At 36.7% G+C, this 13,129-nt stretch overlaps 2 protein-coding genes across 2 annotated transcripts; one reads left to right on the plus strand and one right to left on the minus strand.

Moving 5' to 3' along the window:
• Positions 1-242: 242 nt before the first annotated feature.
• Positions 243-3,836, plus strand: DNAJA2 (DnaJ heat shock protein family (Hsp40) member A2; the record flags this gene model as incomplete). Its single annotated transcript, XM_010717980.3, has 4 exons — positions 243-452; positions 2,125-2,269; positions 2,432-2,559; positions 3,065-3,836. Coding segments are annotated over 4 exons (672 nt in total), but the record flags the coding sequence as incomplete, so codon positions are not given.
• Positions 3,837-6,859: 3,023 nt separating this feature from the next.
• Positions 6,860-13,113, minus strand: LOC104912939 (borealin-2). Its single transcript, XM_010717781.3, has 9 exons — positions 12,953-13,113; positions 12,488-12,528; positions 12,105-12,165; positions 11,431-11,498; positions 10,590-10,657; positions 9,267-9,365; positions 8,127-8,259; positions 7,808-7,894; positions 6,860-7,034 (listed from the first exon to the last, which is right to left on the minus strand). Exons 1-9 carry the CDS (start codon positions 13,059-13,061, stop codon positions 6,987-6,989), a joined length of 714 nt encoding a protein of 237 aa, XP_010716083.1. The 5' UTR covers positions 13,062-13,113; the 3' UTR covers positions 6,860-6,986.
• Positions 13,114-13,129: the final 16 nt, after the last annotated feature.

The following is a 13,129-nucleotide window of genomic DNA, read 5'->3' on the forward strand; positions in this document are numbered from 1 at the left end:
ACTTTATACATATATATATATATATATATATATATATATAAAAATATATGTTGTGTTCCCTTTTTGTTCTTTCTTCCCCTTTTTCCAAGTACAATAAGTAGAGCCTGATCTCCTTGTGATGGATATGTAAAGCAACATCTAAATAACTGGTTCTGTTGCGTATGTTATTCAACTTACTTTAAAGTAGCTTTCTTTCCCTTTCAGAATTGTGTACAATTATGTGTTAATCTCTGAACTCGTAACTTGTGTCTTTAGGTGAAGTAATTAATGAAAAAGACCGCTGTAAAAAATGTGAAGGGAAAAAGGTGATCAAAGAGGTAAAAATACTTGAAGTCCATGTAGATAAAGGCATGAAACATGGACAAAGAATTACATTCAGTGGAGAAGCAGATCAGGCTCCAGGTGTGGAACCAGGTGATATTGTCCTGTTACTCCAAGAAAAGGAGAATGAGGTAACACCTTTGAGTTTATATTTTAAATGCAATTTGATACAGTTGTTTAATATTTAAGTGATGTAAATAGCTGCTGTCTTTGATGTAATTCATGTAGTTGCACATCTGGGAGAGATGATGAATAGCTTTTAGTCATTCTATAGCAAGTGATACGGCTTTATTTGTGAGCCTTAATTTGCAAGTCAGGACCAAAGGACATGCAGATTTTGGTGCTTCTTCATGGTAATGAACATTAACTTTCTCAAGTAAGCTCACGATGACTTTGCTAGATTTAGTCACTGTGAAGAGCTGTTCAAGACATTAACTTCAAACTACATTGCTTGCGGCACTAACAGTGCAAAGTGTTCGTTTTATTAATGTCTTGTGACATGACAGGAAACTTCTGCTAGACTGCAGAGATGGTGCTTTCTGCGTCCACTATTGTTGGGCTCTGGAGTTTAACACAGAATGCTGATATTATAACTAGATTGTTGAACAAAACACTAAGAAACAAGATTGCTTTATACTAGCTTGATTCATGCTTATTGTATTCTAGTGTGTACACATTGCACTTCTGAATTAAACATTGCAAATGACCTTTTTCTGTCCTAGACCTCTGTTAAGAGAAAGTTGGGATGACTTTTTTTTTAAATGTTTTATTTGAAAAAGCCTAGTTATTACTATGAAGGGATAAGATAAACTTTCTGTGATTTACTCTGAAGGAGGAAACTATTAAATGGAATAAAAAAAGCATTCTGTTGCCTCAAAGAACTGAGTTAGGTACGAATTTTTAAGTTATCGGCTTTAACTGTCTGAAAACTCGAGAGCTTTTCAGTGCTGTGGACAGCTATTCTGTTGAGGCCTATGTATAGCCTTATGCATTCTACTGTAATACTGGGTGAAACACTGCATCACAGTTATTTGGTTAGTTGTTTTTGATGAGGGAGATCACTGTACACATACAAAACACGTGCATAAAACCATAAAAGTTCATATGGTAGATTCCATTTCTATCTTAGTCTTCTAATGAACTGTATTTGGTTTTACAGCATTAACTATTGTGAAAAATGCTGAAACCTTGTGTCCTAGTGAGTAGAACTAGACTGATATTCAGTCAAGCTTTTTGTGTTCTTAAAATCTCCCTTGAGGTGGGAAAGGAGGTGGAGGAAGTAATGCCTTTGGCAGCCTATCAGTGGACAAAGTCGTGTATTCCCATTAAAAATCCGAAGTAGTGTGGCTTAAAGATCTCTTAAGATAGCTGTGGATTAACTGATCTAAACCCTGCTCCATAGATAGCTAGCTGATGGAGATACGAGCAACTACAATAAATGTTGAGAAATGAAAATGTGTGGTTTTTTCGTTTGTTTTGTTTTTGTTTTTTTGTACAATGGTGTAGGGGAAGCAATGTCAAACAGTCCAGATTTTTTTGTTTCTAGCCTAATTTTTGTAAAAGGTCTTGGGGTAAAGGAGCACTGCTGCTTTACAGGCTACCTTTTTATGTAATTTGAACCTTCTGTCTTGGGGTGTAGTGAGGTGTGTGTTACCTTGTATGACATGTTTGTAAGGTGCAAACTTCCAAAGTGTGTTAAGTTAGGTCTTGAAGTTTTAGGAACAATAATAAACTCTAAATAATTAGTCTTGTGAGGATATGATTGTAGTGCTAGAAAAGATACCTCCTGTTTCTGTTTTTCAGGTGTTCCAAAGGGATGGGAATGATTTGCATATGACGCACAAGATAGGACTTGTTGAAGCACTGTGTGGATTCCAGTTCACATTTAAGCACCTCGATGGGCGCCAAATTGTGGTTAAATATCCTCCTGGAAAAGTAATTGAACCAGGTAAATGAGAGGAGATAAGGACTCCTTTGACTGTGCTTTTCTTGTTCTTGAACATCTAATTCCATTCTTGTTTTGCTTTTACCTGAACCCAGACTAGAGAATTGGGTAGGGCAGGACTTTATCTGAAGTAGCATTCTACAGATTTAGTTCTTATCGTTACAGGTTGTGTCCGTGTAGTCAGAGGTGAAGGAATGCCACAGTATCGCAATCCTTTTGAGAAGGGGGATCTTTACATTAAATTTGACGTTCAGTTTCCTGAAAATAACTGGATTAGCCCAGAGAAGCTTTCAGTAAGTAGTCTTTTGAGCATAGATTTGTTAGTCTTACTGGACAGTGTATGCAAGTTGCTTGTGTGTTAGCCCCTTGTGCTTGCTTTGTAACGTGTAAATGTTAATAAATTGTTCTATTAATACTGTTCATAGGCAGCATATAACTTGAAAATATGAATTGAGATTTGGTTTCTGGAACAAAAAGCTGTGTGGTTCTCATCTACCCAAAAGAGAACAGGAGGAAGAATCTTCCTATGATCGTGTGATAAGTCTTGAGAGTGCAACTGTATTTACTGATTGGACATTGGTTGATAATGTGTGGAGCTGCTGCTTTTTTTTTTTTATTTGTCTTCCAGCTATTGGAGATACTTTGGTTACTCTTAAATGAGTTATGCACTTCAGGGCTTATGCTAGTTTAGGCTTCCAAGCCAAACTTGCTCCGAGGAGTCTTGAAGCTGTGGGGAAGTCATCACTTTATTTAGAAGTTGGAGATGCGGTACTGAATGCGCTTCTTTTTTTGGGGCAGGAACTTGAAGATCTTCTGCCTGCTAGACCAGAATTTCCTAATGTAATTGGTGATGCAGAAGAGGTAGATCTTCAGGAATTTGATACCACTCGTGGTTCAGGTGGTGGCCAGAGACGTGAAGCTTATAATGATAGTTCTGATGAAGAAAGCAGCCATCATGGACCTGGGGTACAGTGTGCCCATCAGTAAACATTTGTCTAAAAAGTTGCACAAGGATTTTCTTTGAAATTTTGCCTGACTTGTTTTCAACAATCCAACTGGATTGTATAAGTAATCCAGATGAACCAATGGACATCTATTGCTGTATGTGTAACTTTTAAATTGGTCTATAGTATCTACAGAGTGTAATTTAAACTAACCACAAAGCTTACATCTTCATTTTGACTGTGTAGCAGAATAAAGCACTTGAAAGGAAGACGAGACTCCTTTTCACATGGGTTTTAAGTTTGTCCTCGTATCTGTGCTTGATTTTTACCAGTTTTGTGTAGATTTTAAGTTTCATATTTTAAATTCAAATTCTACATTGTAAAGTTTGTGTACAATTTGTCCTGAGGCTTGGTATTTGGCTGCACCTGCATAAGCTGCTACAAGTAGAATAAAGAATTTCATAGCCTGTATCTGTCATCTAGATGCATGGTAAATGGGCTTTGCACATAATGGGTTTAGAGCTGACTGGGAACAATGGAAGACTAAATTAGAAGTGGTTGTAAGTTTTTTCTACCATCTTGTGAACGGTTTCTGAAATAAATAAAAGCAGTTGGTGTATAATATATTTCTTTTGCCTTGTAACTTTTACTTTTGCAGTGGTTCTGACCATGTTGTGTACCAACTGACTATAGAGAGGTAGACACTTGCAAAGCATAGAGAGGCTGAAGCTGCTTTAAGACCAGCTTGCAGTTTAAGAACTGTGTGTATAAATATTTTCTTGAGCAGTGATATAACTATTTGGGTAGGGGAAGGCCACAGCCATGTCCCCTTTCTGTAGAGAAAGTACAAAGGTTTCAGATTGCCATCAAGAAGTTAGAAACATCTGAAATGAAGAGGATTAAATCCCATGCTAAATTAAATCCATGTCTTTAAAAAAAAAAAAAGCCTAGCAAATTGTAATTGCATTAACATAGTTTGTAAAGAGATGGAGGTTAGTGTTGTACTTGACAAATATTTTTGACCTCAAAACATACTAAATGTTGCCAATTTTATTAGTTTTTCAGTAGTTTGAATTTTTTCTAACTATTAAGATGTTTAATTTCCCCAGTTTCAGTCCTATTCCTTTTTTATATGTATTTCATTGGTTTTTAAAAAATAATACTTTAAATAATTATCAGGTACAGCTATCTTATTTTGTTAGTGGTAGAGAACTGTGCATGAGTTGCTGTTCACCAGTTTGTTATAGTGTAGTTCCTCTTCCCCATTGAGTAGAAGTTGAAATACACTCTTATTTTTCTTTACAAATGTCAAGTGTGACTTTAAAAGCTTGTCAGGTAATTGTTGAATTCTTATCAGAGTGAGGTGGGAGAGAGGTGCTCTGAAGCCTTCCATGTACTTGAGTAAGTGATGACATAGGAACATTGCAAAATGTGGATTTTAAACTGAAGCAAGAATAAACACTGTTTGGCTGCTATTTCAGTACTGATTTGTACCGTTGCAAGTTATCTATTGAAGCTTTGTTTGTTTTCACTTAAACTTCAGGTTTTGGCTTTGCATGAAGTCATAGTTACATAGCGATCCTTCTGATGCATTTCACCAAGAAGTTCATCATCTTAAGCTGTAGTGTTTAATAATTAATGTACTTGTCTAATGCTTTCAAATGTCTTCAGATTTAGCTCTGAACGAGTGGAGTATGTACCCTGAATTTGTGTTTTTTGGTGGAGTGGGGATGGAGAGGAGGAGGAGGAACTCGCTGTAACTTCTTGGACAGCATATTGAAGGGCGGAGGATGTAGATTTGATCATTATATGTAGTATGGATTATTATTCATTTATTTAATTTAGGCTCCTGACAGTAGAATCTGACATATTTCCAGAATTACCTTTACTCTACACGTCTCCTCTTTCTACAGAGCTTTAGTGTGGTTAAAGTCATACATAAATTTAAAACCTATACAGTCTTGACTTCAGTACTAAACTTGGAAGTAATATAATACCACAGCCAGTAATTTTGTTTAGTTTAGCAATAAACTTCATTGCTTTACTGCAGCTACTGCCACTTTAAATAGGCCAATGTGCTTGTCTTGTGTGAAAGAAACATTAGTTGCATGTTCTTTGTAATAAATGGTGCCTTGTGATATGTAGGTCAGAGGTAGTACTACAGAGTAATTGAGTCTTTGGTGTGCTTCATACCTTGGGATAAACATACCAATTGATGAAGAAGGCCTGTGTCACTGAAGTGCACAGTTTGTGAGTTTGGCTAGTGTCAGGGCCCAGAAACACTTTCCTAGCTGTTAATAGCCTTTCTTTTACGCGCACACAAAAAGTCTAAGTTAAAATTCATGAGATACTTGAACTAGAGCAGGTCTGATTAAACAACAGGAGCAAATTCTGTAATAGATACCACTACCTTCAGACTTAAACCCCTCCAAGAACAAAAGCTGTGCATTGTACTGGTTTTCAAAGCTATATTCAACATTATGCTTTTTATGGAAATTGCAGAATACTGTCATCATACATTGAGGTTTCAGTGCTGCCTTGCAATGGTGTGTGCATTAGTGTAGTATATGAGGGAACAGTTAAATCATTCATCTTGAAATACCAGCTTGTCTTCAGGAATCAACAATGATAACAAGCTGATGCAATGCTCTCAATTTAGGTTAATTCAGATAAACTTAATTGTAATTGGGCAGTATAATGACTGACTTCTAAAAGTAGAATGTTTCATACAATTCTTAATACTGTTATTAGAAAGAAAAGCATTTTCATTTGATAACCAGAAAATAGATATAAGATTATTCTTAAGTTAGCCTTATCTTCATGTTCTTGACCAGTTTTGACTTCCTTGTCCTAGGAAGTGCTCTTTTTCCTTAGTTGAAACTTGTGACCCTTATTTCACTTTTTTTTAGAAGTTTGCAGAGACAGAAGAAGAACTGTTAGAAGCTAAAATTGCTTAAAATATGCTTAAAGTTTTGAAAGTGCAAGTCTTCCCTGCTGTCGTATCACAGTGAAAACACTGAAATCACTCCTAGCAGACTAAAAGCCAGGAGTATCCTCAAGTTAAAGAAAAGCTTAAGCAATGGTGATCATCTTTTACTTGAAAATGTCGTCAAAAGCCTTTCCTACCAGAGAGAATCTGAGTTATTACCCTATCTTGCAAGTATATCACAACATCAGACTGGAAATAATTTAGTTTGTTTAGATATAGATTATAAATTTCTATTTAGATATAAATATCTATTTATATCTATGTTACCAGAAAACTGAAGCTGCATATCTTAATGTTCTGTTAAAGAACTTAAAAACTTGCATTTCAGCTTAAGGCCTAAGTAAAATCTCTAGGCAGCCACTGGGGAATACAAAACATGAATAGTAACAGCAAACCGATAGCTAAACAGTAATTCTTCCATGCATGCCAGAAACAATGTAAACTGTAATATTAAGTAGCTTCCTACTCCTAGTTGTGTAGAAATATCCCTTAGACCTTAAATCTTGTTTGCTACATCAAGGTATCGTTTTTCCTTTTACTGTGAACTGAGCTAAAATGCCAGCTACAGGCTTGTACAAAGGTGGAAAAGTAAAATTGCTTCTTTTTGCATTTGTGTCCTTTATGGAAACAAGGAAAATTCAATACATAGATCACATTGTATGCTTTTATGTAAAAATATTTATTCAGTAGTACAAGCTTTATTAAGACATCGTAGATATTCTCTGAACACTTTAGAGGAGGAAAGTAAGAGCAGTCATGAATATTCTGTCATCACAAGGCAGTTCCCTTAACTTGACTTAGCAGTAGCCTTTCCACATAATACTGTCAGCTCACTCTAAGGATGAAGAAAATTCATTTTAGTTCAAGCTAACAAGCAAAGCTTAGAAGAAATAAAAAAAAAAAAGGTGCTGTAGATGTATTAAGTAAATCCCTGCTCTCTGCTTACAGAGGCAGATAGGCTGTTAGAAAATTTGACTTCCACACCTTTATCTTAACTTATTCCAGCCACATTCAATTACTCCCACCCACAAGACTTATCTGATTAACATCACTGATTGTCTAGATGGATACCTATTGCTCCAGATTAATTCATCCGGAAGCACCATGCTTGACTAGAAATGTCATGCAGTCTGTGCTACAAAGTTCTGTTCAGCTTTATTCTTCTTCAAAACAATTTACTTCCTTGAGCCAGAAGTAAGGTAGTTCAAATACCAATAGAGAATTAACAGTAGTTCTTATTCAATAATGGACATAGAACAACCGATTTTAACAAGAATTGAAGCTTTGCTGTAACTTTGTAGGCTTTTGTGGATGGGATAAAGTATGGCAATTTGTACTCTGGAGCAATCTAGAAGGAAAAGCTTATGCTTCTGTTCTATTCCAGGTAACTGTACGTGTTTCTGTAAGTGCTCTTCTACACACTTATCTGTGTACAGCAGTTGTCCCCTCTCTGTACTTCCCTCCCCCTTTCTACTTTCGCCAGCCAACTTAGGCTTAATCTCTGAAGAAATACACAATTAGAATTAGCACCCAGAACATTTATCTCACATGAAAACGTAGGACTATGTGTTGGAATATTTATATGCAACTCTACTGGTTTAAGCTTACCACTAGGTTATGAATGTGCTGTACTGTATCTTGATTTAGTAGTTGAACATCAAAGTTACGGAGGTCTCCACCAGCCATACGGAGTGTCTAAAAACATGAAGAGAAACAGTTTTTAAAACTACTCCGAACATTTATATTTGCACTGCCAGCTTCTTTGAAATCCAGGTGCCGCCCAGCTACACTACAGAACATTCCTAACTGTTCTTCCTTGTGTTTAGCAGCTCACATAGGGACAGCGAGAGCTATCTATATTAGACAATTCACAATTAAACTACTGTAAAGTATTTTAGAATTTTGTTTTAAAGGAAGAGTTTGATACCTGTCCATCAGCCAAGGGAATGTTTACAAATGGAACCATTTTATCTTGGGGTACTGATTTACTTCTCAGTATCATGCCTTGAACTCTTTCACTGGTAGGCAAAGTTCTTGAGCCAGCTTGTTGTAGTCCAGCACTAGAATACAAGTAAAATGTTACTATAACATTAGCTTCCTCTATTCTGCAGATTTTTTGTGCAAGAAGTTTCTGCATATGGTAGCAAGTATACCTAAGAAAAAGGCCATCTTGTTTACCGTTTTCAGTGCTGCCAGAGGACTGCAGGAAATCTACCAGCAGCATTTACTAGCACTACTAGGTAATATTTTTTGACTGTGACACTTTTTATGCCTGTTTACAGGCCTGTAAGCAGGCTGACATTTGGACCTCTCAGTATCAAGAACATCCACTCCCTGACATGAACAGTGACAGAACAGTTTTGGAAAGAGAAAACTGTGCCTTGAGGCTTAAGATAAGACTTGTACTGTATCTGTTCACTTCAGAAGGAAATAGCTGCTACCTCTTGGAGGTACAGGGAATGCTAAATGTATAGAGTTCCTTGTTTGTTTTTTTTAAGGCAGGATTTGGACATTTTCTACGTGACAATAAGCCTCTGACATTTGTAGTAAGCTGAGGTGAAACTAAGCAACATGTTGGTTTCATGACCCAGTTAGTTATCAAAATCTTACACCCTTCCCTCTTTTCTTCTCCCTACCCTTAGGTATTTCAGCTGCTGACTTCTGCCAAAACTAAACTGTTGCTTATGGAAAATAACTGAAAACCTAAACTGTTGAAAAGGGATACAACTGTGATAATCAATTTTTTAAAACATGAGCATATTGGTCACATGTTAATCAAACATGCTCTGAGGACGTAGCTTAAACTGTAAACTATACCTTTAAACAAAAGGAGAAAGGAGTAGAATGTATACTCTATTAATGTTTGTTGAGGTTTTTCTTTTTAAAGGGAAAGAAACAAACTGGCTTACTTATGACTTTGCATTCTGTACCTCCATGGAAACGTAAGCTAACACCCATGCTCAAAGCAGGAAGTGCAACTGGTTCACATCCCCACTACCAAGTTCAGTGACAGACCATGAAGACCTATTAAATCTAGATTGATATGCAGTGTCTTGGTGCTCCTTACCCTTTTGATACTTTTGGCGTGGCTTTGAAATTTGTGGCATTGCAGTCAGAGGCAAGAGTCTTAACGGCCTCATTTATGCTTGTGGAAGAGTAAACAGACCTAAAAAAATAACAGAAGTTGTGATTTGTTTTAATTGCCTCCTCATCTACTTCTGTTGTAAAAGTTCCAGTTTAGATGAAAATGGACGGTGAATTAGAGAATGTTTTAAGTGTTCTGTAACATATCTAGTTTATATACAATGAAGAAGCCCTCAAATAGATTCTGTGCTACGCTGGAACCTAACATGATGGGGGAAATGAAAGGTTTAGTCACATTAGTAGATAAGAGACAGCTGCAATTCCTGATGTGGGGATACTTAAGGCATCATGCCCAGCTTTGTTTCAGTGTACAGAGATCATCATCTTGGGAAGTAGCTTTTTCAGTAGGATTTTATTTTACTAGTTCAGCTCTCAGGATTGTTGTTAGGTATGGCTGACCTGAATCCAGAGAACAGTTTAATTTTTGACTTTTTTTTTTTTAGGCTTTAACTTGGTTCACAGAATTTTTGATGACAGAATTTACCTCTGCTCTCGCCTCTCTTTTCCCACTCATATTTTGAGGACTGAAGGCATAATTTTGGCCCACTGTTACTGCACCTGAATAAATGCAGCCTGAAAAGCCAGACTTCTCAGGCAAAGCAACCTCCTGTAGTTTGATTTCATCAAGACAGAGACTCAAAAATCCCGATTCAGGAAAATAGTTGTACATGGCTAAGACTTTATTTCTTTTAGGCATGTTAAACACTGATATTATTTCAGTTGTTTTTTCTCCCAATATAAATTGAATGTACCCAAATAAGTGCCAGCTGGCACTGATTTTTAAAGCAGATATATCCACTGATTTTTATTCATTTATTTTAATTCATTAGATTCTATGGCGAGACTTAAATATTGTCTATCCTAAGTAGCACAAAGGTGATTTTGCAAGCATCGATTTCCCTGCTAATGATAACTTCCTTTCTGCTATGTCTAAGGGCAAAATTATACACAACAGTTCATTACCCATAATAAGAAGCAACAAAGACATTGCCCTTATACGCTGACTTTCATGAAGTAACGTTTGGTAGTCTGTGCTCATAACACATTCGGAACCGCACACAATTTGGTGAGTGAGAGAACTACATCTTTCTGTCAGCTAGGTGTGCTTTTTTTGTACATCTGATACAAGTTATGGAAGGCATCTTTATCAGAGCGTTTATAAAGCTCAGATTTCATCTACTTTTGAGAATGATTCTGTGCAGGATTTACCAGTTTAAGTAAGTTATATATCAAAGGTCAGGCTTACCTAGAAAGACTGTGCAGTTTGCTATTTAAACCAGAGCTCAATGAAACCAGTGACTTTGATTTGGATACCTGAGAACATGCATTAGACTGCAGTTAACAGAAATGGCATTTTAAGGCAAAATCATAGACATATGATAGATACTTCCAGGAAAAAATACTGGAAGAATTCCTTGTTCAATCAGGACAGTTAAGCCCCACAGTGCTGCTTTTTGCTGTTTTACATATTTTAGAAACCGCAAATACATATTTCACGTTTTTTGATGTAAAACTGTACTGAACTTCAGTATGAACAAACACAAGCAATAGCTTTTCTAACATACACCTTTCCAACACGTAGCCCTCTTGTAATTAAGACCTGTATCTCCATGTACAATTTCTGTCTTCATTGAGTCATCCTAGCACATTGTGTTTGGCTGAGGTACTGCACTGTACAGGTAGAATTAATACACCTGTGCTTGATCTGGTTTACAGATCAATGAGGATAAGATGTACTAGTCACCCAAACATAGAAAAACATCTATTTTTAACACAAAGTTGAGTACTAAAAAATGTTTCAAATAGTTCCTCAAACCATCAAGGCTTATTGGCAAATCAGGAAAGAATGACTACTTCAGTTTGTGCAATTCTGTGTGAATGAGTTACACAAAGAGCAGATAACATTTTATTACGAAGTTCATTTACTATGTAAAATAGTCTTGCTTAACTGAAAACAAGTTGAATTTGAAAGAATTTATTGTTCAAACAGACAACAGGCTATTGGCCTCCCTGGTAATGGACATAGCAGGGTTCATAGCACGTCAGAACTGATTAAACCTTACATTGTTTATTTAGAATAAACTTACTTTTTTAGGTATTTTCTTTGCAGATGTATACTTGGCATCTTCATATTCAACAATTGTTGTTACCTTAACTAGAAATACATTTGAAAGAAAAGAAAAAGTAGTCTCACAAAGAGGCATAAGCTACTTCAAATCTTTTAGTTTGATGGCAATTTACCCACCCATAGTTACATATCAGTTCTGCTAGGTGATGATCACTCACCTGGGATGCAGTTCAAAGCCAACTGTTTGTCACAGACAAGGTGACACATCAAATAGTTAAAAGGCACTAGATAACCCTTTACCTCCCAGATAGAACAGAACTGCATTTAAGTAGTAATGTCACTTTTATGGCATAGTTTGGACTATAAAGATGAATATTATATTCTTTACAAACCTTAGAGGACAGGAAGTCAAAGCATGATCTGTAATGTTCTGAGCCCTTCTATTATACTGTAGAGCTCTCAAATCTGTCTCCTCTCAACCATTTTCAGTGATAAATCTAAAGGGCAGGAACTCTTATGTTTTGGAGCACTAGAACAGCAGCACAGCACATGATCCTTGCACTTTTAGTATGCACTTCCCTCTGAAGTTCTCCAGGCTTAACGTTCACTTTGCAAACATTCTGCTCAAATCACAACAAGGAGAAAATTTAAGAGCAAAGTTTAAGAGCAAAGCTACATAATAGAGCTGCTTGCCTTTTTTGCTGTTGGTCCTTGTCACTTTTGGGTTTGGTACATCTTCTAGGGTACAGTCTGTCTGTAAGACATTTATTCCAAAAGATAGAGTCAGTATTTTTTGCTCAACAGATACATTTTATCTTACAGAAAGCAATAAATTAAAAGGGTGTGGAAGAAAGTGACAGAAATGGCTGAACACCAGTTTATTTTTCAGAAGCAGCTGTACTTGCAGATGACCATGAATCTTTAGTAATGTTCATAACTGCACTGTGGCTGGCTGTCTAGACTTTTTTATGTCTTCTATTTAAACAGGCAGATTAACAAAGTCATTTGTCTGCAATCTTTACAGTAGAAAGAAAAGTTTCTGGTCTGTAAGCTGTGATAAAGTTAAAAATACACACCGCTGCAGCAGCAAGGGCCACTTCCTCCCCTTCTTGCAAATCTGTGACATAAGAAAGCATAGCTTGTTTACATACTGTTGCTTGAATCATTATCTGCAGGTTCTTATCTTACAAAGTATGGAGATGACATGTAATTCAGAATTGTAGTTGCCTAAATAATTCACCTCAGCTAGCAAATCCCTTAGGACAGCCAGTGTGCAGAACAATGATAAAGAAACATCCTGGGCCGTTTCAGGGTGTTTCATCTGTAGAAGAACAGTAAATTTAGCCAAACAGCACACAGACTGAATTAAACGCAGCAATGCTCTGTGCTGCTGGAAGCCGATGCTTTTAGGTAGCAGTTTGCAGGGAAGGCACTAAACACACCTTCTGCAAAGGCTTACAGTCAACTCAAGATCGCAGAGTCTTCAGTTTGATTTCCTGTCTGTGTCACCAATATTAAATGCTACATTCACCCGCACTTACTAAGCAAGTCCTTCCTTTTCATCTTTCTGATGGCAGTCGGCATCTTCAGCAGTTCCACCATGAACGCTTTCTCAGCCATTTGCAAGAGCAAATCGAGTTCTTTCTTCATTTCCCGGATGCTTTCCTTGGCTGGAAACCAAACGGGCGATTATCGCCACACGCGATACCCGCCTCCAA

This window comes from Meleagris gallopavo, chromosome 13, assembly GCF_000146605.3.
Source record: "Meleagris gallopavo isolate NT-WF06-2002-E0010 breed Aviagen turkey brand Nicholas breeding stock chromosome 13, Turkey_5.1, whole genome shotgun sequence".
Classification (NCBI taxonomy): Eukaryota; Metazoa; Chordata; class Aves; order Galliformes; family Phasianidae; genus Meleagris; species Meleagris gallopavo.